The 26457-nt window shown below is 45.9% G+C and overlaps 1 protein-coding gene and 1 pseudogene across 5 annotated transcripts in view; both read left to right on the forward strand.

Moving 5' to 3' along the window:
* Nucleotides 1–26457, forward strand: part of Wdr93 (WD repeat domain 93) — a 48010-nt gene that overhangs the window by 13901 nt on the left and 7652 nt on the right. For 3 of the 5 annotated variants that reach the window (XR_015441762.1, XM_087188383.1, XM_087188382.1), the window contains exons 4-16: nt 574–638; nt 3075–3153; nt 5314–5423; nt 7900–7938; nt 15042–15103; nt 15203–15264; nt 17910–18081; nt 20392–20462; nt 20899–20985; nt 21965–22084; nt 23061–23274; nt 24749–24812; nt 26154–26310. Coding sequence is in view for 4 of the 5 variants with exons in the window: in XM_087188383.1 (XP_087044509.1) it covers nt 574–638; nt 3075–3153; nt 5314–5423; nt 7900–7938; nt 15042–15103; nt 15203–15264; nt 17910–18081; nt 20392–20462; nt 20899–20985; nt 21965–22084; nt 23061–23274; nt 24749–24812; nt 26154–26310 (1302 nt within the window). In the remaining variant the exon portion in view is untranslated. Of the gene's footprint in view, nt 1–573; nt 639–3074; nt 3154–5313; nt 5424–7899; nt 7939–15041; nt 15104–15179; nt 15265–17909; nt 18082–20391; nt 20463–20898; nt 20986–21964; nt 22085–23060; nt 23275–24748; nt 24813–26153; nt 26311–26457 lie in introns of all 5 variants that reach the window. The other 2 variants (XM_004852773.4, XM_087188384.1) reach the window with 2 other exon arrangements.
* LOC147824883 (U6 spliceosomal RNA) lies at nt 9455–9553 on the forward strand (annotated as a pseudogene).

Consider the following 26457-nt stretch of genomic DNA (forward strand, 5'->3'; position numbering starts at 1 on the left):
TCCCCGGTACCAAAAAAAAAAGAAGTCATGGTGAGGATGATTGTACATTGGAGCCCTTAGGTTAAATGGGACCTGGAGTGATGGAATCAGTTATTAATTCAGCTAAATGAACTGCATGAGGAGTGATTGGAGTTGAGGTACTTGGCCAGGTAGATGATCCTTTCTCTCAAAGACTCTGAGGCTGGGGATTTAGCTCAATGGTGCTGCCACCTGCCTTGGAAGTGGAAGGTCCTTAGTTCAATCCCCGGTACCAAAAAAAAAAAAAACCAAACTCAAAAACTCTGAATTCACAAAAGGATTACAGTGGATAGCAGTGTGGACCAGGAGGGATAAGATGCCAAACAGGTGGCTGGGACTCAAGGGATGGATTTGTGGCCAACATGCTTACAGAGAGCTTCAGGAGAGGCAGGCAGGGCTGGGCGGGAGGACAGGGTAGTGTTCCAGGGGAGCCTGGGCAGCACAGGCATGGGGGGTGGGGAGGAGGATCCATATGGTAATTCAGAGAGTCCGATAGCAAACCCCATGCTTCTGTGGCTCCCTTGTCTTACGTTCTCACTGGCTCTTCTGTTTCAGGTATCATCAGACTGTTCTACTTGTATAAGGATGGTCTGTTCCTAGTCAAAGCCATCAACGAAGTGGTGAGTTCTGCGTGTTCACCTTTAGCTGGGAAACAAATCAAGCTCACTTACTCAGAAGGCAACGCTAACTCTCCTATAGCAGAAAGAAATAGACCCCTCCCTAGTCAGAGCCTCTTCCAAAATACTCAGTCCAAAGAGGCCGTCCCTCAGGTATGCAAGCTGAGTGCCAGTTGTCAAGGGAAGAATGTTACTAAGGAACTTGAGTCCAGACTTTTCTCTTGAGCATCGGACCAGCATCTGCATGAAGAGCTGAAAAGTCCCTGCATTTTCCAGTTGGTTTCACATTGCTATTATTGCCAAGCCCATGCTATTCTCTTGCTTGGGATGCTTTCCTGTCTACCTACCCATACCACGTGTGCTTCTTAAATCTCTGCCATTCTTCAAGACCAGCACAGACCTTTCCTTTTCTGAGAACTTTCCTTCATATGCCTAAGAAGAGTTGCTCTCTCCTTCCTTTGTGCCACCCCCAGCCAGAACACAAATTCTCTTACCTGGGTCAGACTCTTTTTTGTGTGTGGGTGGCGGTACTGGGGAAAACCTAGAGTCTTTGCACTAGGCCACATCCCCAGCCATTTTGTTTTGTTTTGTTTTTTGTTTTTTGAGTCAGAGTCTCCCTTTGTAGTTCAGGATGGTCCTGAACTCACTGTGTAGCCCAGGCTGGCCTTGAACTTGAGGTGATCTTCCTGCCTCAGCCTCCCGAGTGCTGGATTACAGGTGTGTGCCACCACGCCCGGCTCCCAGTCCTTTTTTATTTTGAGTCAGGGTCTCACTGAGTCACCCAGGTTGGGCTCAAACTTGTAGTTCTTCTGCCTGAGCATCCTCGAGTGCTGAGACTAAGACCATCTTCTCATAATAATACATTAAAAAAAAATCTTCAATGTCACCTTTGGAAGTTGCTAGATTAGAGCACAAATTTAGTATTCTGAAAGCTAACAAGGGAAAGAATCAAGGATTTATCTTCCCTTCCCCAAATGGGCCATATTTCAAGGTAACCCAATAGTGGGTGATGGGAAGATATTCGTAGAAGAATTCTGACAGAGGCAGAAAGGATGATGGACTTGAGCTATCCTCAACTGTACCTATTTGCATAGTGACCACCAGTGGCTGATGGGGAACTTGACAGTTAATGAGTCAGAGCCACAGCACTGGTTCTCAGCTACCAGCCTTAACGTGGCTAGATCAGAGACGGCTTGCTATCCAGGGCCTCAGAAATGATGCAATGGGAAAGACACAGCACCAGCCCTGGGGACACTGCAAAACAACTGAACTTAAATTTAATCAGCCTCAGATCTAGTCACCACCTTATAGGAAGTACAATGGACCCCGTGTTGCAATTAGTTCAACCCAGAATGTGGAGGAAAGGTCATGTTTTCTGCAGCAAATAAATGGCAAACAGGAAAACAAGTGGGGAAAGAATTATAAATTAAAAGACCTGTGGGCCAGGGATGTAGCTCAGTGATGCGGCACCTGCCTGGCAAGCTCAAGGTCCTGAGTTTAATTTCCAATACTGGAAAAAAAAAAGAGAGAGAGGTACATGGAATACATGGGCTTCATTTAGATCCTGAGTTGAACAAACTAATTACAAAAGGAAAGTGAAACACAGATTGAATATTAAATGGTATTTAGGAATTATTGCTAATATTTTAGGGATTTCGAAAGGCAAAATAGTAATTCATTGAGTTGGGACTGGTGATAAGTAAAATCAGATTTGTCATATTGAGAAATGGGTTCTAGGGATTCATTATGTTATTTTCTCTCTTTATATTTGAAACTTTCCATAACATCAAGTTGTTACTAAAATATATAATTTAACAAGTTCTCCTTAAATAAATTAGAGAGTTTATCAACTTAACTTGTCTAGCCACCCATTTTGCTAGTAGTCTTTAAGCTCCTTCAAGCATAACCATGCACATGGGGACTCTCCTTTTTTTTTGGTACTGGGGATCGAACTCGGGACCTTGTTCTTGCAAGGCAGGTGCCGGAACCACTGAGTTAAATCCCCAGCACATGAGGACTCTCTTAACATGCCTGACACTTGGGTGTTGTCACACCAGGGTCATATCCAGGCTGTAACCTCGATGGAGCCCTGCATCTGGCAACCACCAGTTTTCAGTGTCATACAGAACTGAATGCGATTCCATTGAACTATCACCAGCATAGACTTTAGGTTTGCAGACCTAACCCAGGTGATCTATTAGCAGGCCACGAAGCACCGGAAATGAGTCTAAAAAGCTTTTGACAGAAAATTGAGCCCCAATTCTCTACATTCCATCTCGTCTGATTCCTGCCCACGGATGGGGAGTATGAGGCAGTGGGAGGCACCTTTTCCTGTCCCAACCTTGCAGAGGATCAGTGCTCTGGTGTGAACCACAGAAGGCCCTGAAACATGTGTTTTTCTCTGCGGTTCCTATGCTGTCACATCTCTTTTCTTTTCAGGATGACACCAGCAAGCAGCCCACCTGTGTGAAGATGGAGATCTCCCAAGGCGGGGACTTCGCAGCCTTCCTGCTGCAAGGCAAGGTCACCCCAAGGCAGTGGAGAGGGTTCACATGTGCCCCCTCCAGATGACTGCTCTAGAAATTGTGCTAGAGTCATAGAAGAGCTGCAGTAGCAGGACAGAGTTCCCTAGAACCCTCACCAACCGTTGGTGTTGACACCAACATTTATACCAGACCAAGTCAACAACCTTGATACAGTACTATTAACTCTTACTTTTTTAATTGTTTATTTTTTATTTTAGTTTATGAGTACTCAATGTTTATATTCCTTGTGGGCAGTTGGTACATATACGTAACATATCTTAATCCCCTTTTTCATCCCCTTTGCCTTCCCTCCTTCCCTCTAAAACTATTATTAACTAAGAACTATTAACCACAGATTTTGTTCCTGATTTCATCAGTTTTTTTTCACTAACATAATTTTTTGCTCCAGGTTCAATCCAGGATACCATGTTGCACACAGCCGTATATCACCTTACTCTGCTCCTGTCTGTGAGCTTTCTTTATTGTTCCTGGTTTTTCATGGCTGGAATACTTTGGAAGGGCACCAGTCAGCTGTTTTGTGGAATGTCTCTCAACTTCAGTTTGTCTGAAGTTTTTCTTATGATTCAGCTTGCGCTAAGGATGTAGGGAGGTCCTCTCATTACGTCATATCAAGGGGCATCAGATAGCAGCGCGACTTACTTCTAATATTAAACGTCCATCACTCAGGTTCCTCTACCTCAGAGCTGCTATTTTTCCTTTCCTTTCTTTTCATTTCTTTTTTCTTTTTCATGTTTTTAGTTGTTGGGGGTTTTTGGGGGGGTTTTTTTTGGTACCAGGGATTGAACTCGGGTCCTTGCGCTTTCGAGGCAGGCAATGGAACCAAAATCCCTGGCCCTTTAGTTGTTGTTTTGCTGTGAAGTGTAGGGTCTTGTAGTGTTGACCTCAATCTCCTGGGCTCAAGTAATCTTCCTGCCTCACCCTCCTGAGTAGTTGATTATATAGGCACATATCATCACACCCAGATTTACTTTTCCCTTTCTATGCTCTGTAAGGACCAGGTTACTAAGTCTAGACCATGCTCAAGGGGAGATGATTTAGATGCTTGTTGGAAGCAGGAGAATCAAAGAATTATGGGACATATGTTAAAGTCACTATAGTAATTAATAAACATTTCAGGGGAGATAATTTGAGATGATGTATTCATGTTTCTGTTGTGGTTTTATTTTGTTTTGAAACAGGGTCTCACTATGTAGTTCAGGCTGACCTCAAACTTGTGATCCTCCTGCCTCAGCCATCTAAGTGCTGAGATTCCAGGCATGCACCACCATGCCTGGAGAAACAATGTAAATATCCTATTCCCTGTCAAATTCTGCCCAACAGTCTAAGCATTCATCATCCAATCTTGCCTGTGTTAACAGGACATAGTTTATTCAAATGTTTGTTGTCTTGATTTTCAACTTCTGAATATTTAGACTAAATGGGCCACTATTTATATTCTTTCTCAAAACAATAGACATTTTTTTAAGCTGGCCTGATGATTCTGCTTTTTTTTTTTAGTACCGGGGATCGAACTCGGGTCCTTGTGCTTGCACAACAGGCGGCAAAACCACTGAGCTAAATCCCCGGCCCCTGATGATTATGCTTTAAGGGAATATTTAGGCAGATCTTACACCAGGAACAGTAACCTTTCCCAACTTTGCAGATATTTAATCTAGAAGTAGAGCCTTCTACAACAAGATAAAGTCCCACATTCGCCCCATACCTTGTCTTCTCCTCAAACATTGGTTGGCAGAATTCCGTGGGGCATCTTGCCCAATTCTGACCTGGCCACGGCCCCGTTCTCTCTCATTGCTTATACATGTGCCACCTCCCCTGCCAAACAGTCAGGGAAACGTACTAGGACTTTCTGCCCCATGGTAGGCAGAGCACTTTGGTCCACAACTGTGTGAGAGGCCCATGTCCCCTAGATGGTGGTGGCTAGAGGCCACAACTCTCCAAAGTTACTTGGCAGGCGAAACTTGTAATCACACTGGCAAGAGAACATCGACTTCCATCTGTCTAAGTCACCTTCGTGTGTACCACTGTGGAGGTGCCACAGTCCATGCCAGCGGTCCTGAGCAGGCAGGCCAGCCCTTGCTGGGACTTGTTATCTGCTTGCTGTTGCTCAGGGATTCTTTGATTTCCCAATGCAGGAGCTGGAGTCGTGTGGCTGGATGTGTATAAATTGCCCAGGGAGGCATGGCTGAAGGAGGTGGAGCCCCTACCACTCGCTCTGAACCCAAAGAAAAAAGTCAGACAGCTGGTAGGAAACATCCCTGTGTCCTTGACACAGTTCTCCCTGCCCTGGACCCCTAGCAGCCCAAATCCTCTGCAATTCCAAGACAAATGAGGCTTCTGGAGATGCTGAGAGGAAAGCAGGAGCCATGACTCATGTCTCCAAAATTGATTTGCTTTGGATAAAATTTTTTATCTTTTATTTTGGTACTGGGGATCGAACTCAGGTCCTTGAGCTTGTGCAGCAGGCGGCGAAACCACTGAGCTAAATCCCTGGCCCTGGATAAAATTTTTTAAAGTAGAGAAAAGTCCAGCATTGGGAAGCCCAGGTTCTCCATCTGCGGAGACCCCATCCGATATTTCTCTGGAAGGAGGATCTTTCTCTATGATCCCTGCCCCATAGCTAGTATTTCCTCTCCTAGGTTGAAATAATCATTTAATGCCTTGAATTGCACTAAATTTCCCAGACTATGCTATAAAGGGAGTGTTCTTAATGTATGGGAATAAGTATGGTTGTCTATATTCATCTGAGAAGGTAGGAACACTACCATTTCAGCCCGATTACACAATGCCCAAGCCTCATGCTGTGTCTGCAGGATACAGTTCCTCAGTAAAGATTAAGACTTAATTTGCCTATTTATACAATGTGCACTTATTATTTTTCTTTCCTTTTAACCACCAACAATTAACATTAACGAGCACCCCTTTAAAATATGTTGTATCTTGCCAGACGTGGTGGTGCATGTCTGTAATCTCAGCACTCTGGGAGTCTAAGGCAGGAGGATTGCAAATTTGAGGCCAGCCCGGGCAATTTAGCAAGACCCTCTTTCAAAAAATAAAAAAGGGAATGGGGGTGTAGCTCAGTGCAAAGGCCCTGAGTTCAGGCCAGAACCAAAAACCAAACCAAATCACATTGTATCAGGTACAAAGATGCAATTGTATTATCGGTACAGGAGATGGAGGGAGAGGCCCACGTTCATTGCTGGTGACTCCCAGAGTGCTCTGGGCACAGGCCTCCTGCCCTGGAATGTCTTTAGAGGGGGGAGCAGGCCTGTGTCCCCACAGCTTCCTTCTCCAAATGCTTACAGAGTTTAGCTTTTGGCCTTCTTTTCTGACACTTATCACATACTTCCTTGGTTTTTAACATACTGTTATGCATGAAAGTCCCTTTGTCTTAACTGGATGGTGAATTTCTGGATTAAGGGCAGACTTTCTGCCTTTTTCTCATTATGGTAGCATAGTCAGTGCCCAACTGACAGATTTTTTTTTTTTTTTCGGTACCATGGGTTGAACCTGGGACCTTGTGCTTGCAAGGCAGGTGGTGGAACCACTGAGCTAAATCCCCGGCCCCATGACAGATGTTTTGATAGACTAATTTATAATCCAAATAGGAAAAGCACCTTGGATTGGGAATGTTATCTCACCATAATTAGCTTTTTTCCCCATACACTAGGAAGTAACCAATTAATGCCTGTTACAACGGTAGTTCTTTAACTATAAATTATATTTATCCAGGCACAGAGGTGCAAGTATGTAATCTCAGCATTCTGAGAGACTGAGACAGGAGGATCTCAAGTTTGAGCACAGCCTGGGCAATTTAATGACTCTGTGAAACCCTAATAGAGAGAGAGAGATAGATAGATAGATAGATAGATAGATAGATAGATAGATAGATAGATAGCTGACAATGTAGCTCAGGGCAAATGCCCTGGGCTCAATCCCCAAAACTGCAAAAAAAAAAAAAAAATATATATATATATATATATATATATATATATATATATTAAAATTGTCAACATTATGACTGTATTTTGCCAATCATAAATATTCACTTCCTGAACATTACAGTGTATACATGTACAGAAACATCACTTAGTACCCTAGAAATATGTCCAATTTTTATGTGTCAAAACCAAAAAAGAAACACTTCAGAGCCAGGTGCAGTAGTGCATGCCTATAATCTCAGCACCCAGGAGGCTGAGGCAGGAAGACTGCCATGAGTTTGAGGCCAGCCTGGACTACATAGTGAGTTCCTAAATTACAGAGCCAGATCCTGTTTCAAAAAAAAAAAAAACTTCAACTTTTACTTTTGCAATAGTGCTCACCTCTATTCATTCAGATTTCCTCTTATTGTCAAGTATTTTTTTCCCCAACTATAGTTTAGGATCCCAGAGAACAAGGACTGTGTGTTAAAATTCTACAGTCCCGAGGACCACCCCAATATCAATCCTCTGGGTCTACTGCAGGGATTCACTTCCCTCAAGAAGAACTGGGAGGGTGAAGGGCACACAGGGAATGGGGAAAAAAATAAGAACTAAGATACATCATGTACAGGTACAAGCACCCAATAATAAATGTAAAACTAAATTGTATACCTAAAATGTACCAATAAAAGAATTTGAAAAAAAGAAGAACTGGGAGGAGAAAGAACATCTGGAACAATCACAGGGGAAGGGGACACATAGCAAACCAATCACGAACTCATTTCTCATTTTTGTCCCCAGAACACTCTTGATCCTACTACTCCAGACAATGTAGACATGGTAAGAAACTTTAAAGAAAATCTTCATAGAAACCTCTGTTACATTTAAAGATTCTTATTTCTAAATATCAAATATATGGGTAAAATGTCCCATCCAAATACTATTTTCGATTCTCTGTGAGTTAATCTCGTGTTTCATGTCACTGAAGTTGGCCTCCTACCCTGGAGGATAAATGACCCTTGCCATGCCCACGGGTGGGTCTGTTGAAGTCAGCGGAGCAAGTACAATTTAGGGGTCCTCACTTCTGGGGCCCCTTTGAAGGCTTTAAGAGGGATCCTAGCAATGGATTCATTTGGTCTTATATTTTTGTACAACTGGCAAAAATAGCATATTTAAGCCATAATCGCTTAAAACCTGTGACTCTTTTCATTCTGACTTCCCTCTGCCACAGTTTCCCCATATTGGATGGTATTAGAGTGGCCATGGGCAATTTGGCTCATAATTTTATAAGCTGTCTTGAGGGTGGAAGATGATCTGAACATTTTGTGTATAAATGTCAACTTCATTCTTTCGGCTATATGGAGTTGGTGGGGGAATCTAAGAGTTTAGATGCTTAGGCTTTGCAGAGAGATTTTTCAACCACTCCTGCTTTCACTGCTCCCACCCGCACAGTAACTTCCAGAGATCCCCGGAACTGCCATTTTCTTACATTGTAGGGAATTTGCAATCTAAATTAGGTGGCTCCTAGGCTGAGTTAGGATCTCTTAGGTAAAGGGTGGCAACCCAATAAAAAAACACAGCCAGTTTGAATTTACGGTTCTGAGCAAGACCTCCCTGGAATAACTCCAAAGGTCAGTCTAAGTCAAATGTATTGTGCTGGGATTTGTATGGATAGGATTGCGGAGGTGGGAGAGTGTGGAACTGGTGAAGCAAGACTAGTAGAGTAGCAACAGCTATATGGCAAAGGCTGACACAGCAGAAGCTAATGTTTTGTTGTTCCAGGATGTGGAGGTGTTGTTTTGGGGCTCAGGTGGCTGAGAACAGCCACTCTGGGACCTTGAGTGGCTGAGGACAAATGAGGTCAGATCTATCACTAACTTTCTTTGTACATTTGTTTTGGGGTTTTTTTTGTGGGGGTTTTTTGGTACTGGGGATTGAACTTGGGACCTTGCGCTTGCGAGGCAGGCACCAGAATCAGCTAAATCCTAGCCCTGTACATTTGTTTTTGTTTGAGATGGGGGTCTCAGTATCTTGCCCAGGTCTTTCTTTTATTTTTTAAAATTTTATTAGCTTTTTTGAGACAGGGTCTCACCGTAGTTCAGGCTGGCCTTGAACTCACTATGTAGTCCAGGCTGGCTTCAAACTCACAGCAATCCTCCTGCCTCAGCCTCCCAAGTGCTGGGATTACAGGTGTGCACCACCACATCTGGCCACCCAGGTCCTTCATGAACCCATAGGCTCAAGCAATCCTCCTGCCTCAGCTTTCCAAGTAGCTGAGACTACAGGTGTGCTACGTTTTGGGACCCACTCATTCATTTAGCCATCTTCTTTCCAGCTTTAAAATTCTGTTGTTTCTATGCCTACTTCAGCAGCATACATACTAAAGTTGGAACAATACAGAGAAGATTAGCATGGCCAGGGTGACACACAAATTCGTAAAATGTTCCATAGTTGTTGTTTTTTTAAGTGTTATTTATGTCTCCACTTTTATTCTGTCAATCTTTATGGTTTTATGATTTTTAAAAAAAATCTTGTCATTTTAATGAGCTTTCAGGAGGGAATGAGTTAAAGGCATGTGTTCATTCTATCACCTATGATTTCTAACTAGTTGTTGCTGGCCTGCTGCCATTTGGGTTTTGAATGTCCTCTAAGTCTCGCTGTTGAAGGTTTTGTCCCAGCTTGGTGTTGTTGGAAGAGGGTGGAGACCTTAAGAGGTAGGTCTAGTGGGCAGTCTTCTGGTCATCAGGGACACCCCTGTGGAAAAGACACTGGGTCCCGGCTTCTTCTTCTGTATTTTTTTATACCTGACCATGAGGTGGGCAGCTTTGTTTTATCTCATGTTCCTGCTTTGAGATGTGGCCACAGGTCCAAAGCCATAGTACCAAGTAGTCATGACTGGACCCGTCAACACTTTAAGCCAAGGCAAACCTTTTTTCCCTGTAACCTGGTTACCTTGGGTGTTTGTTACAGTAGTGGAAAGCTGACACACACAGAGTCCGTGGCTGGATCAGTATTCTTTTTTTTTTTTTGTACCAGGGATCAAATTCAGGATCTTGGGCTTGTCAGACAGGCACTGTGTCTGCTGAGCTACATCCCCAGTCCCTGGATCAGTATTCATCAAGTCCTTATCTCCAGCAAAGAAACTGGAAGAATGTCAAGTTTCCAAAAATGGCAGGAGAGAAGAGCGGTAGGCAGTGAAAATGCTGTAGCCAGGACACCAAAACCATACTGCTGAGTCTCGCCACCCTCACAAGACACAGGCACAACAGTTTATGCCTGACTTTCCATGATTATTCTGCCACCAAGCTCCAGACATGGCCATCTCCACTGGGGATGGCTTCTCATTGTGCATCACAGTGGATCTCTGGGTTCCTCCCTCGAGATTCAAAGCCATAGGTGGGAGAATGCAACTAGCTGAGTCTATGTCATGTACCAACCCTTATCTCCAAGGGACAGCAAGAAGTATCTGGCCTCTCAGTTCCTTAGAAAAAGAGAGCTTCTTCAGGACTTCACGAGAGATTCCTCAAAATGGAAGAGCTGTTTAGGGCTGGGTAGCCAAAAGGATGACAAATGTCCACCACACTGATCCACAGGAAAGTTGTTGATGTTTGTGTATTGGTCTTGTATCTGGCCCCCAGGGCCAAGATTAGAGTGAGGGGACAGATTTTTAAAAGGTAGTCCTAGAGCCATGCCTACAGAGTTGACACCTAAGTATGAGTTCCTCCTTCAGTTTTGCCCCCTTCATTCTCTCATCCTAGTCCCGGTACCACTGACCCTGCTTTCCCCCCAGTACTGGGGATTGGACCCGGGGCCTTCACAGTGAGCTACACCCCCAGCCCTTTTTAAAAATTTTCCTTTTTTTTTTTTTGGTACCAGAGATCGAACTCGGGTCCTTGCGCTTGCGCAGCAGGCGGCGAAACCACTGAGCCAAATCCCCGGACAAATTTTTTCATTTTTAGACTTGGTTTGTCTAAGTCACTAAGTTGCCCATGCTGGGCTTGGACTTGTGATCTTCCCACCTCAGTCTCCCCTCTAGCTGGGATTACAGGCATGTTCTATCAGTGGCCTCTTTACTGAACTTAGTTATTAGTTCTAGTGGTTTTGCAGTTGATAATCTTGGACTTTCTAGATAAATAATTATAATTATAAATACTGATAACTTTTTCCCTTTCAAGTGTTTGTCCCTTGTATCTGTTGTTCTTGCCTTTTTAAATTTTCTAGGAGCGCTAATAAAATGTTGAATAGTAGCAGTGTAATGGGGCATCTATGACCTATTCGTGACAGTGACAGTGAGTGCTTCAAGTGTTTCACTGTTAAATGTGAGGCTTGGAATAGGTTTTTGGGAAAGCTCTTTTATCAAGTTAAAAGTTAAAGCTCCTTTATCAAGTTAAGTTTGTGTCACTCTGGACTTGGTTTGCTAAGAATCTTGTTTTGTTTAAATCAAACAAATACTGACTTTTATCAAATTCTTTTCCCTAATCGATCTCGGGACCTTGTCCTTGCAAGGCAGGCAGTGGAACCACTGAGCTAAATCCCCGGCACCCTAATCTTTGTTAAAAATAAATTTTGGATATGTTATAGATAGTAAAAAAAGGTTAGTAGAGTGAAGCAAAGGAACATATCCACCATCTCAGAGTTATCCTTATTTGGTTTTATACTAAGAGCAGTAAAATCTTTAGCATGACTTCCATGTGCAGTGGTTTCATTACCTAAGTCCTCGTGTATATTAGAGCTCTAAGCTTAGTCCTCCTGCATATCTGCTGCATATCTCACCGTGTCTCTCCTCTCCCTCCCTACCTCATGCCCCAGAACAATTGTAATCACTGTTTTTTCTCTATTTCTGAATGTTTGATTTTTTTAAAATCCCACATGTAAATAAGGCCATTTGCTATGGTTCTATTGTGTTTTGAGTGCCCCCTGAGGGTCTGTTGTGATTGGAGGCTTGGTGCCCAGGGCAACAGAGTTGGGAAGAGCTGTGGAACCTTTAAGAGGTGGAGCCTGGCGGGAGGCCTGTAGGATATTGGGGACATGGCCTGCTCTCAGGAGTGGCTCTTGGGCCACCCCTGGAGAGATTTGGAGGGGGCCAAGCCTGTCCTTCTCCTCTCTGCTCCTGGTGCTAGATGCTATCACTTGCTTCCACACACACTCCTCTCACCATGAGGTGATATCACCAAGGGAAAGGCTTTATTACAGACCCTGTGCTGTGTTGTTTGCGTATTCACCCTCCAGAACTGTGAGCTGAATAAACCTCTTTTCTTCATAAGGAGCTTGTGTCAGGTAATTTGTTACAGTGATGGAAAGCTGATTAATACATCACACAATATTTTTCTGTGTCTGGCTTATTTCATTTAGCATAATGTCCTCTAGGCTTACCCATGCTGTGGCAGATGACAAGATCTTATTCTTTTTAAGGGCTGTAGGATATGACACTGTAGATGCATGCACCCCAGTTTCTTTACCTAGTTGTCTGTTCACAGACTTTTGGGTTGTTTCCATATCCTGGCTATTATGAAGACTGTTACAATGAATATGAGTGTGTAGGCATCTTTCTTTCTTTCTTTCTTTCTTTCTTGATTTATTTTTTGTACTGGGGATCGAACTCTGGTCCTTGTGCTTGTACAGCAGGCAGCGAAACCACTGAGCTAAATCCCCGGCCCTGTAGGTGTCTTTAGAAGAAGGTGATTTAATTTCCTTTGGGTATATGCCCAGAAGAGTGATTTGCTGGGTCACATGGCAGTTCTATTCTCCCCCCCCCCCGCCCCCCGGTACTGGGAATTCAACTCAGGACCTTGCACTTGCCAGTCAAATGCCACTCAGCTAAATCCTCGGCCCAGTTCTATTCTTTTTTTTTTTCTTTTTTGGTACCGGGGATCAAACTTGGGTCCTTGCGCTTATGCAGCAGGTGGCAAAACCACTGAGCTAAATCCCAGGCCCTATTCTTAATTTCTTTAGAAATCTACATACTGTTTTGCATAATAGTTGGACCATCTCGCATTTTTCAAGATGAGTTTTTCTGTAATCTGCTAATGGAATGATTTGCTTTGGTAGATTTTCAAGGTGGGGGTTCGTGGCACATGCCTATAATACCAGCTAGAGGGGAGACTGAGGCAGGAGGATTGCAAGTTCAAGGCCATCCTGGACAACTGAGTGAGACTTTGTCTCACAAAAATGGCTAGGGATGTAGCTCAGTACTAGGATACCCCTGGGTTTAATCCCCAGTACCAAAAAAGATAAAAATAAGAAAGGGCCCAGGATTTAGCTCATTGGCACTGAGGCTGTCTTGCAAGTACAAGGTCCTGAGTTCAATCCTGAGTACCACAAAAAAAAAAAAAAAGCGAAAAATAAAAAAGATTTTCTGGCATTGAAACATTCTTCTTTCCATTCGTATATGGTCATAATTCATTTGATTATAATTATACTATCAATTTATTTAGCTAACATTAAAATCCTAAATAAATTATTAGCCAAGAAATTAATCATTCTACATTTATTAATAGCTCTGTGTTCATTGGCAATTTGAAGTTTAAGCATGAGATTGCCTTTTAGCTTTTTTGTATGGATTGTTTTCTAATCAGCTTTTGGAATAGTGTATGCTAGTCTTGTAAAGTAAGTTGGATGTCTTTCCTTTTCTCTTTAGGTCTGAATAATTATTTTATGTTTCAAATTTTTTTCAAGGGTGATTAGTCCATAATTTTAAAAATTTTGAGTCAGTTTCAGTAGTAATTTATTTAATTTAGACATTCTAATTTATTAGTATATGTGTGTATAAATGTTTCTCCTATAATGTAAAATTTAAAATCTCTTGTCTTTTATATCCCTTTCTTATTCCTAATGTTACTTATTTGTGCCTTTCTCTATCTTTCCCTCCCTTTCTTCATTTCTTCCTTCTTTGTTTCCTTCCTTTCTTCTTCTCCTTCCCTTCCTCTTTCCTCCCTTCCTTCTGTGCTGAGGGCAGAACCTAGGGCCTCATGCATACCAGGAAAGGGTTTTATCACTGAGCTGCATCCAGCCCTTTATTGTCCTTTCACTCTCTGTAAAAACCATTGTGGGGGCCGGGGATTTAGCTCAGTGGTTTCGCCACCTGCTGCGCAAGCGCAAGGACCCGAGTTCAATCCCCAGTACCAAAAAAAAAATTGTGATAATTGTGATAGTATCTCTCTCATTCCAGATAATTTGTATCTTCTCTTTTCCTTAATCAGCTTGGCTAGAGGTTTGTCAATTTTTTTTTTTCCAGTACCAGGGATTGAACTCGGGTCCTTGCACTGGCACAGCAGGAAATGAAACTACTGAGCTAAATCCCTGGCCCCGTTTGTCAATTTTTAAAAAAAATTTTTTTTGGTTTTTTGAGACAGAGTCTTACTATGTAGTTCAAGCTGGCCTCAAAACTCAAAGTGAGCTGGGATTGCAGGCATATGCCACCACACCCAGCTGTCAATGTTATTAGCCTCTCAAAAAGCAGACTTTTTTTTTTTTGTGGTAGCAGGGATCGAACTCAAGACCTTGCACTTGTGAGGCAGGTGCAGTGCCACTGAGCTAAATCCCCAGCCCTTTTTTTGTACTTTTACATTTAACATATTTGTGTCTTTATTTAGAAACTGAGTTTCTTTTTGACAGCATGTAGTTGGGCTTTGTCTTTCTATACACTCTGACAATCTCTGCCTTTTAATTATGGGGTTTAGGCCATATACATTTTTTTTTTTTGGTACCGGGGATCGAACTCAGGTCCTTGTGCTTGCGGGGGCAAGCGGTGGAACCACTGAGCTAAATCCCCAGCCCTAGGCCATATACATTTAATGTGACTTGATAGGTCAGAGTTTTAATCTACTTTCTTACTATTTGCTTGCTTTTTGTCCCATCTGCCTTTTTTTCCTGCTTTTTGTCTTCTTTTAGAAGGAGTATTTTAATAAAAATAACTTTTTTTTTTTTTTTTTTTTTGGTACCAGGGATCAAACTCGGGTCCTTGCGCTTCCAGGGCAGGCAGCAGAACCACTGAGCTAAATCTCCGGTGAGAAGGAGTATTTTAAATGATTCTGTGATATCTTCTTTGTTGGCTTATTGGCTGTGCCTTATTCTTATTTTAGGATGTGAATTTTTGTTTTAAAAGTGACATTAAATTGAGCCTTCCAGTTCACATAATGAAGATCAAACCACCTAAACCAATCACTGGTAAGTATGATTTAGCTAATATTCTTTTTCCCTTTGGCATTGATTTCGCCATTTTTTTCTTCTTAACTTTCCTCACAATTTCCTATTTTTCTGTTCATTAGCAGCAATATCTAATTAAGTGCATAGTTATGAAGAGGACTTTTTTTCTCCTTAAATTCTTTTATTGGTACATTTTAGGTATAAAATACATTTACATTTATCATTGGGAACTTGTACCTTTACATGATTTATCTTGGTTCTTATTTTTTCCCCATTCACCTGCCCTCCCTTCAACTCCCCCACCCCTCCCTATTTGCAAAGACTTTGTTTCCATTTTTACCTTTTCTCAAATTTTTTCCTTTCCCTTCTTTCCTTTCCCCAGCCCCTCCCACTTCCCTTACCCCTTTGGACTTTTTTTTTTTTGGACCTTTTTGAAGAGGACATTTTTTAAGTCTCATAATCTCTGGGATCTAAAAACAAAAAAAAGTGGGCTGGGGATTTAGCTCAGTGGTTTCACCAACTGCTGCGCAAGTGCAAAGACCCAAGTTCAATCCCCAGTACCAAAAAAAACAAAAACAAAAACAAAAAAAAGCAGGGCCAGGGATTTAGCTCAGTGGCACAGCACCTGCCTTGCAAGCGCAAGGTCCTAAGTTCGATTCCTGGCACCACAAAAAAAAAAAAAGCAAATATTACAGAGATACAGTTAACAGAATCAGAATGTCAGGAAAGGGAGACATCACTTCTGATTGCTGGGTGGAATCCATTCATACACTCCTGAGTAATTCATTCATCAGTGTTTGCCAAGTGCCCGTTGTGCACCAAGGGAGACCCATCTCCTTGAAACTGACGGTGTCCAGGGGAGAATGGAAGGAAGCCACCATAGTAGGTGTGATGCATAAGTACAGTAACCAGGAATGTCTGGGATCAGGCAAACAGAGTAGGAGTAGCCAACTGCCCTGGGAGCAGGCTGAGGCTTTCTGAGAGGAAGAGACATGTGGGAAGAGTTCTGAAGGGTAAGTGAGGGCTGATTAAGAGGAGCAGAGATCGAGTCATTACAGGCACGGAAAACAGTGCATCCTCTCAACACTCACAAGTGGTCTCAAGACACCTACAGGGATGCTCATTGTGGCATCATTTATGGAGGAAACAGACTGTAAGATCAAATCTGCTACACTTATACAAAAGAATACTCTGCAACCATTAAAAAACAAGGAGGGAGGCCAGGCGTGGTGGCACATGCCTGTAATCCCAGTTACTTGAGTGACTGAGGCAGGAGGACTGCAAGTTTGAACTCAGCCTGTGAAATTTAGTGAGACCCTCTCTCGAAACAAAAATGTATATCAGTGGTACAGCAAGCTAACAAACAAATGAAAAAGAGGGGGAATATGACAGACCAAGCATAGCCAGTTCACTTTTCTAAAAGAACATGGTGATGGGCTGGGGATTTAGCTCAGTGGTTCCGTCGCTTGCCTTGCAAGCGCAAGGACCCGAGTTCGATCCCTAGTACCAAAAAAAAAAAAAAAAGAACATGGTGATGGGAATTGGTCTATCAAGATTTATTCTAAAGCTACCATAACTAAGAAAAGATGAATAAAAAATAAAAATACAGATTAAATATAGATAGGTAAAATAGTAGAGAGAAAAATAGATGCATGAAGCAGGATGGAAAGGTCAGAACATAAATAAATGGACCTCGCATAAATGGACATTTGTGATGTGAGGGAGGTGACACTACAGGGAAGGGGAGAGGGCTGAGGATGTAGCTCAGTGACGCTGCACCTGCTGGCCAGCACAAGGTCCTGAGTTCAATTCGTAGTTCCAGCAAAAAAAGGTGGTTGGGGGGGAAATACAGTCACTGCAATCAATGGTGCTTGTTTTCCATATCCTCACCAACACTTAGTATGGTGAGTCTCTTAAATTTTAGCCATACTGTGGGGTGTGTAGTGGTATCTCTATGAATTTAATTTACAGTTCCCTTGATGACTAATGATATTGAGCACATTTCCATGTGTTTATTGGCCATTTCAAATATCTCTCCTTGTGAACAGCCTGCATAACGCTCTTGCCTGTTTTGTGCTGGATTACTTAGGGAATAAAAAGTTCTTAATAATTTATAGGAATTCTTTATATATTCTGGATATGGAGCATTAGTAAGGTTTTATGTATTTTACAAACATCTTTTCCCACTATGTGGCTTGGTCTTTCATGCTTTTAGGGATGTGATTAGAAGTTCTTAATTTTTAATGTAGTCAAGTTTATCCAATTTTTCTTTTATTGGAAGTTATTTTTGTGTCTTGCAAAAAGTCTTTTCCTATCTAGGGGTCATAAAGATATTGCTTATCTTATTTTTAAGATCTTTATTATTTTACCTTTCATATTTGGTTCTACAATTCATCTGGAATTTAGTCTTGTGTGTGGTGTGAGGTGGGGATGATATTGGTTGGGCTGGAGGCATGGGAGGAGGGATGGCAGTTGCTCTCTCCAGGGCTCTGTGAGCCAGAGGTCCAGGACTGGACACCCGAGTCCCAGACTGACTGCAGAATAAGAATGGATTTCTGGAGATGAGGCTTCTACAGGGAAGTGAGAAGCATGGAGAGAAGGGGGGGAAATCAAGAAAGGAGGGGCAGCCAGGTGCTCTGACTAATTCTGGAATATTCTCAATCAAGGCACCACATTTAAAAGCCCCCTGGAAGTCTTTGCAAAGGTAGAAGATTGCTCCGGACTGGGCTCTGGGCAGAACCACTTCATCAGGGACAGCCAGTGGGAGCAGCACACAGAGCTCTTCCATGCCTCCTACAAGAAGCACCTGGACGGGGAGTGGGGTGAGGAGCCGCTCAGGTGAGCCTTGGAAGACCAGCCCATGCTCCTGGGACCCCCAGCACTTGCAGAAATCAACCCATAGGCCTGGGTCAGGCCTGGGTCTGTAAACTCTGGTTTGGGGAAATTTTCAGAGAACTTTAGCAGATTTTTTTTTTCCAGTACCGGGAATTGAACTCAGGACCTTGCACTTGCCAGGCAGGCACAGTGCCACTGAACTACATCCCCCGCCCAGATTTTTTTGAAATGTTGTGTGAAGACTGTTTAAATACAAAAGCTGAAAACATGGATTAAAAAGAAGGAATAGCTAGAGGTGCAGCTCAGTGGTAGAGCACTTGCTTAGCATGTATGAAGTCCTGGGTTTGATACCCACCACCAGAAAAGAAAAAGAATATATAACTATGGAAATGAGAAATAGAGTCTGTTTTACAGTTTTATGTATGGCATCTCTGTAAATTTTTTCCATGATTTTCTAAAAAAACAGAAGATTCTAAAAGTGGAAATAAAAGTCACCACTATTAACACTGTTTTCCATTTCCTTCCTGCCTTTCTAAATGTAATAGAGTATAGATGTATAATTATTATAATACATTACTACATTTCTTTTCAGTATTAGGATCAAACACAGGGCCTTGTGCGTGGTAGGCAAGCACTATATATCATGGAGCCACACTCCTGCCCCTTTTTATTTTATTCTGATACAGAATCGTGCTAAATTGCCCAGGCTGGCCTTGAACTTGCAATCCTCTTGCCCCATCCTCCCAACTGGGATTACAGACAAAACTTTAATGTATTATAATACATTAGTCAGCAGTTAGGCCTCAGTAACCCACACCATGATGGTAAAAACCACATCCAGTCTTGGAAGTATCTCTGGTGGAGGTGGTTTTCCAAATAAGCTCTCCTCACAGCTGCTGTGGGTCCCAGTAATGTTCTCACTATCACACAAGGAATGAAACCTCTCATCTTGCTGTCAGATGGATCTTGAACTTCCTCACTTTGGGACACAGAGTCTGAAGACCAAGTCCTAACCACAACTCCCTGTTACTGGGCTGGACGCCTACCCAGCCTCAGTGATGCACTGTAGCCTGGCCCCTTCAGCTTAGTGAGATACAGTATTTAGGGATTTTTGAAAGCCAGTCATTACAATGCTGTTAATAGTCTCTTATGGAAGTATTTGAATCATGAAAATCTGCAAGCTCTACATATCAAGTCCTTTAAGACCCAATGCATTGGACCGGTTTTCGTCACTGCACCAAAATGGTAGAGAATAGCAACTTGAAGAAGGAAAGAAGGAAAGATGCCAGGTGTGGTGGTCCACACCTCTACTCCCAGCTCTCTAGAGGCTGAGGCAGGAGGATCATCATGAGCTCAAGGCCAGCCTGGACTACATACTGAGTTCAAGGCCAGCCTGGACTGCACAGTGAGACCCTGTCTCAAAAACAAACAGAACAAAACAAAAAAAACAATAAAAAAAAGAAAGGTTCGGTTTGACCCATGGTTTCAGAAGGTTCAGTCCATGGTACACTGATTCCATTGCTGTGGTCTGAAATAAGGAAGGACATAATGGTGGAAGAGTGTGGCAAGGAAAGCTGCTGAGCTCATGACAGCTAAGAAGCAGAGAGGGATGGGGCCGGGGATTTAGCTCAGTGTTTTCACCGCCTGCTGCGCAAGCGCAAGGACCCAAGTTCGATCCCCAGTACCAAAAAAAATAAGCAGAGAGGGAAAGAGCCAGAGAGGGGAAGGGGCTGCGGACAAGATACACCTTTTAAGGGCACCCTCCCAGTGACCTTCTTCCTCCAACTGTGTCCCACCTCCTAGTAGTCCATCCTGCTGTGAACTCAGCAGATGAATCTATTGATGCAGTTAGGACCCTCATTGTCCAGTCACTTCTCTAGGTCCCATCCCCGAACACTCCTACATGAGTCTGGCAAACGCTTTCTATTTCAGCCATGACACCCAGCTTCTCAGCATACCACTGGGTATATGGCCCTTGAGATAGGGAGCATTTAGGCAGATCACCCAAGTCCACCCATTCATTCAGGGGTCTTCCCAGGATAGAGGGGCCTCTCCCTCAGGGGCCCTACTCCAGCAGAACCTCTGCCCTGTGCCACACTGGCCTAGGAGTGACTTCACAGTGCCACCCTCAATAGTATCCCAGGTCTGCATGTCCCACTAGGGCCAGCAGCTGAAAAGCTATTACCTCGAAGCCCCAGGCCTCTAGGAAGATCCACTCTAGCTGTCTGTTTCTGGTCCAGAACAGGGACCCTCCCAGTATCCCTTCTGGCCAAGGAGCCTGCATGACACTGACTGTCTATTTTTCCTTCCCAGCACCACCACATTCCACTTCCTCCTTCCAAGTTGCATCACCACGACACCAGCAGAAGCCAGGAGCCCCTCAGGTAAATGCATGTACCCAGATTGTTGTCCTGGTCAAGGAGTCACCTCAGGGAGATCCCCTAGGCTGCTCCCCTGAGAGGTGACCCAAGCCAACCCTGCTAGTGGGAGGGGACATCAGGTCAAGGAAGTGGCTTAACAGTTGCTGTTTGGATCTGGGCCTGAGCCCAAAATCTCTGATAATGAAGCCTGGCACCATCTTCCAGGAGCAGCCCTGGGGGTGCCCGGTCCCCCTTCCTGGAAGCTCACTGTCTTAATAAACAGCTTTCAACTGGGCCGGGGATTTATCTCAGTGGTGCTGCTGCCTACCTCAAAAGCATGAGGTCCTGAGTTCCATCCTCGGTCCAAAAAAACCAGCTTTCAACTTCCAGCCACTTCCTCCTTCATGTGGACTGAAGGCCACCCAGGTGAGTCACATCACACTGCTCTTCTCTTCCCCAGGGGTGGCCTTCGTCCTGGGCATACACTGGACTGGAAGCCACAACTTCTTCCTCTATTTGCTGAACCGAACTCTGAAGGACAAAGCCGGTACTTTTCCCTGAGATGGGAGCTTCCTGAGCTTGGGGCTGAGAACAGGTCCTCTTGTGATGAGATGGACATGTGTGACTGAGATGCAACAGTGTCACTTCTAGGAGCCAGAGCTGGGCAGGCAGAAGTGGGGGCTCTGCAGCTGAGCTATGGCCTGAACTAGTGTGACAGGCCAAGAGGGACAAAGCCCAGAGTCATGTCCTAGGGCCCACACAGCAGCTAAGGTGACAGGAGTGTGGGCTCCACCTACCAGGCCAGCGCCAGACCCTGCGCGTCCATCTGTGAAGTGTGTGGCCAGGCCAGTCACTCCACACTCCAGCTTGGCTTCTCGCCTGGAACACAGATCTAAGTAGTTAGGCCACACTCTCTGCTGTGAAGTGAGGAGGACAGAGTTTCCCTATGCGAAGGTCCTTTGGCATGGATGGGCACCACGAAAATGTAGGTGCTTTGCTCTCCATTCATTCACTCCACAGACACGTGCTCCCTGTGTCAAGGCCTGGAGCTGTGCACTCGAGTGCTGTACCAAAAGTCATGGTACACATTCACAAGGAATTTCCTTCCTTCCACCCTCCCTAGGCAGCCTGGCTCCAAGTCTCCACTACTCTACTGACTGGCCATGTGGCCTTGGGCAAGTGACTCCTTGTCCTGCCTCAGTCTCCCATCTGTAAAATGGGGTGCAGGGTACTAATAGGGCTTACTTCATACAACTCTTTGGTGCATTAAACTAAACGGAGCCCGCAAGGCACTTGGTGCTGTGTCTCTCTGGGAAGTGGTTTACTGGTAGCTGGGACGTTACCCGCCCCAAGGAGGGCAAGCAGCATACAGGGAGAGGAGCCAGGTGGTGAGTGTGTGCAGATGGGGCTCCTGGCACCCAGGCCCTGAACATCAGGAGGGCAGTGTGGCTGGGCTGCAGGTCATCTGGGTGCAGGCGGGCAGGGCAGGGCCTGGGGTGGCCTGGTAAGCGGTGTCCTCCCCCCAGACCCCGAGGGCGTGTGGCCCTGTGCTGCACCCATTGCAGCCTCGCGGCTCAGCTGCTCCTCTTCCTACCTCGTGCTGGCATGTGAGGACGGGGCACTTACGCTATGGGACGTGGCCGAAGGTGAGCCTCCAATACCTTCCCCAGCCCTTGCTGGGCCTCTGGCTGTGGCATGGAGCAGGAATTCCCAAGGCTCTGGGAATTCATCATGATCCTTCACCTTCCCAAAGCCCCGCCTGAGAATGCATGAGGCTTTGGGAGCCATCTAGATAGAAACCATGACAAACACTTACCAATGTAATATGTGCCGGCGCTTGTACGGACGGCCAAGTACTGGAGAGTGTGTGCCATGTTCATGGTGCTGTGCCAGGTGCTGAGTGCCACCACTGCCCTTCTGATGACACCCAGTGCTGAAGTGTCTTCCACCACAGGAGAGCCTGCCAGCTCTGCCCTCCTCCTCCAGTCCTGGGCTCTTACCATAAGCAAGTTTTCTTTCTCCATCTCCCCCTCCACTCGGTCAGTCGGTGGGCAGGAGTTCTCTGGCCCTGGAGCCGACTAATAACAGTTGGAGCAGGCAGCTCCTTGCTGGAGTCCAGCCCAGGCCTAGGTTTGCAGGTGCCAGAGTCAGTGGCATCTGCTTCCCTGAAATGAATCAGCCCGGTGGTGGGTCCCTCCCACCAGACCTACAAAGGGCCTGGTGAAGCTGTGGTTTGCCACCTCCCAAGCCCTTCACACAGCTTCGTTTCATCTTTCCAGTGCGGTAAATGTTCACCTACACACACATGCACATCCTCTGCTGAATGCACCCAGCAGCTGCACACCTTTGCAGCCCCAGCTCAGCCAGCGGTCAGCCCTGGCTAGCCCAGCCTCCCTCCTTCACCTGCTGGCCCTGAGCCCTCTGAAGGCCTAGTTCATCCCTCCGCAGCTCCTCCTCAGAGCTTGCTGGGCACTGGGATACTGGTTTCGCTGCCAGAGGCCCTGTTGGCTTGGCTCTGCCCTCCCCCTGGTCCCTCACTACTTGCTGCCCACAGAGCCAGTGCCTATAGCTGCCACCCCAAGACACCCCTTCCTGACCAGCCTGTGTGATTTCTCTCTGCAGGGTTCCCCCTAGGGGTCATCGCCCTTCCTCAAGGGTGTTTCTGCCAAAGCATTCACTTCCTAAAGTACTTCTTGGTCCACAAAGGACGGAACCTGTATCCGGAGGGTCCAGTGAAATCCCAAGTGAAATGTGTGGTGCTGTGCACCAATGCTTCCCTCCACCTGGTGACAGCCAGTGGCACACAGGGACCCACCAGCAGGGTGCTCGTGACCAGGTGGGTGGCTGGAGGGCAGATGGGGCCCATGACCTGCCAGATAGAGGACTCAGAGGACGCTATTCCACAGGAAAGACAGGCAGTCCTCCAACTAGTGGCCACTTTCCCTGTGGTCACCACTGCCCTGCTGAGTTGCTCCCATCGCCGTGTCATGTGGATGACATGTTTTTCTAAGACTGTATCATGGCATATGTGACATCTTCCATGTGCCACAGGACCAAGAAAAGACTTATGTCTGCCAGCATAACCTTTCATCAGTTTTTAATGTTTAAAAAGACTTTATGCATGCAAATGAATTATATCCTCTGTGTGTGTGTGTGTGTGTGTGTGTGTGCGCGCGTGTGTGTCAAAAGAATAATGAGATGAACTCCCCTTGCCCACTGGAAACTGATCGTCCCCAGTTCCATTGAGACTCCCTCCCTGTGTGTCCCCCAATCTCCGCCTCCTAGCTCCTCCCCATAGGGTGTTAATCATCTATTGCTGCAGAACCCAAACCCTCCCAAAACTTAGTGTCTTAAGAAAGCAGTCCTTGTGAGCCCTGACTCTACAAGTCAGCAGCTGGGCTCTCCCCTCTGCCTGCAGGGCTGGGTCAGGGGGCACCTGGGCTCTGTTCCTCTGGCCTCACCCTGGGCTTCTCACACACTAGTCTAGGTATACCCTGCAGCAAAGGAGAGGCAGCCCCCATGCACAAATGCCTTTCCAGCCTCTGCTCATGTGACTTCTGCTAATGTCCCATGGGGCAACCCACATCCCACCGCCATCCCCACATTCAAGTAGTGAGAAAATGGACTCTGCCTGTAGATGGGAGCCACTGACAAATATGGTCAATGTTTTTTTTAAATCTGTCACATCATTTTCCGAAATTCATCATCCTTTTGATTTCCTTTAAGAATTAACCACATACGGGGGCTGGGGATTTAGCTCAGTGGTTCCGCCGCCTGCCTCACAAGCTCAAGGTCCTGAGTTCGATCTCTGGTACAAAAAAAAACAGCCACAAGAATTAACCACATATGTGCAACTGCATTTCTAAACCACTTACTGTTTGGCCATGCATATTTAGGCAACTTGTAAGTGAAAACTTGTTCTTCTATATATCCACCAACTTGTTTGTCAGCTATATTTGTTATAACTTGTCTTGCAACATTGTTATAAGAGTTAGAGGTGGGCCGGGGATTTAGCTCCGTGGTTCCATTGCCTGCCTTAAAAGCAGAAGGTCCTGAGTTCAATCCCCGGTAGCCAAAAAAAAGAAGAGTTATATGTGTTGGCTACTGCAGCTCGGGTCTTTTATTTTCATTGTATCATATGCCACAACCACTTCAGCATCCTCCTGCCAGTGGATATTTGGGCAGCTGCTACTTTTTGCTACATATCTCCTGGTGCACATGCCCAGAGTTTCCCCAGGATGAGTCCCAAGAGAGGATGGTAAAATTTTGAAACTCTTAGGGGAGAGAATTGTGGGTTTTTTGTCCTGCAGACCTGTGAAGCACCTGGATGAAGCCATCTGTACAGTGGCCCCCGTCTCCACCTTGCCTGGCATGGTAGGTGCCACACACTTCACATTCCTCTTCTTCAAATGTGTTCATGTTTCCTTCAAAAAAATACTCATGTGTTGGACTAGAGATGTAGCTTAGAGGTAAAGCCCTTGCCTAGCACACACAAGTGTGGGTTTGATCCCCGGCTCTGTGAAGAAAAAAGTAATCTGTTGCCAGCCTGCTGTGTGCTGGGGATAGGAGAGGCTTTGGGGTAGCAGACAGAAAAGAAAATGCCCAGGGCTGGGGTGCAGCTCAGTGGAGGAGCCAGTGCAAGGGCCTGCATTCAATCCCTGGCACCAAAACCAAACAAATTAAAAGAAGTCCCTGTGTGCATGGAGCTCACAGTTCATTCGGAGAGACAGACCTGTCAGCAGGCAGCTGCCCTAGGACAAAGGAAAGGATTCTGCAGTGGAGGCGCAGGCCAGAGAGAGTCTCCCAACTTGACCTGGCGTGGGGAGGAAAAGTGACGGCTGAGCTTCGCCAGGGAGCCAAGGAGGAGCTCCATGAGGCAGGGGTCAGGCTGCCCAGCATCTGATCTCTGGGGCATGGAGCAGGAGGGGTGGGTGCAGGGGCACAGGGAGACCAGGTGCAGAGAGTGCATGCACCTCCCACAGCACAGCCCGGAGAGTAGAGTGATGGAGGAGGGGGCACTCGCTGACAGTGACACAGCTATGATCCCTGGGTGGCCTTGCAGAGCGCCAAGGCCTGGAGGACACCAGGGGTGGCGCCAAGAGAGCCCACGGTAAGTGTCTGCTCAGAGCTCACCAGCCAGTTAGCAAGTGAAGGGCGGCCAACGTGGGTGGCAGGAAGTCTCCTAGTCATGAGGTGAGCAGGAACATGGGCTCACGAAGTGACTGAAAGGGACCCCAAGGAGAGCCCCGACGGGGTCTTGCAAGTTGGCAAGGAGGCAAGCAGGTTCCATGTGGAAGAGAACCACACGCCTCCTAGTGGCATCAAGTGTCCCAGGAGGGGACAGGTGACAGGAGGTGGGAGTGGAGAGGGTGACAAGACCTGCTGCGTGAGGGACCGGTAGTGCTGTGCAGCAGGAGGGTCTCAGGATCATGGAGAAGACAGAGCCCGGGCAGGAGGGGCCACCTCAAACCTCGGTGGGGGACATGGGATGAGGGATGTCAGGAGCCCAGGAGCTGGGCACAGGAGGCTGCAAGACCTGTGGGGAGAAGCCAGCCCTGCATCAGGCAGGTGGGCCAGCACACACCCATGCCCCCCTGTGCCCGTGTGTTTTGTCTAGCTGCTTCTGTCACTCCCGCTGGGGTGGCATCTATGCTCTGCCATCCGTGGGGGACCAAGACCAGTAGGGTCCCCACTTGCCGCCTCTGTGTGTCCCAGGTGCTGATCTTTGCCAGGAACGGCTCTGTGAACCTCATGGACGTGGCCAAGGCTGAAGCCATCTGTGCCTTCGCTCCCCCCAGAGCCCCCCACCTGGCGGTCCCCTGGAAGCCGCTGTTTGTTGTATCTTTACACCACCCTTGCTTCCTGCTCTATGGTAAGGAAGGGGAATGTGACCTACCCAGACTGAGGGCCTGCTGACTGGCCAGCCCTCTGTGGAGCACAGTGACCCGACCGGCCCCCTCCCTAGCATGTCCTCTCCCCCACAGGCCAGAGGATGCCAAAGCCCAGTCCTCACAGGGGT

The sequence above is a fragment of the Heterocephalus glaber genome, unplaced genomic scaffold (genome assembly GCF_053883595.1).
Source record: "Heterocephalus glaber isolate CG9 unplaced genomic scaffold, H.glaber_assembly_v1.0 deba00001531, whole genome shotgun sequence".
Lineage (NCBI taxonomy): Eukaryota > Metazoa > Chordata > Mammalia > Rodentia > Bathyergidae > Heterocephalus > Heterocephalus glaber.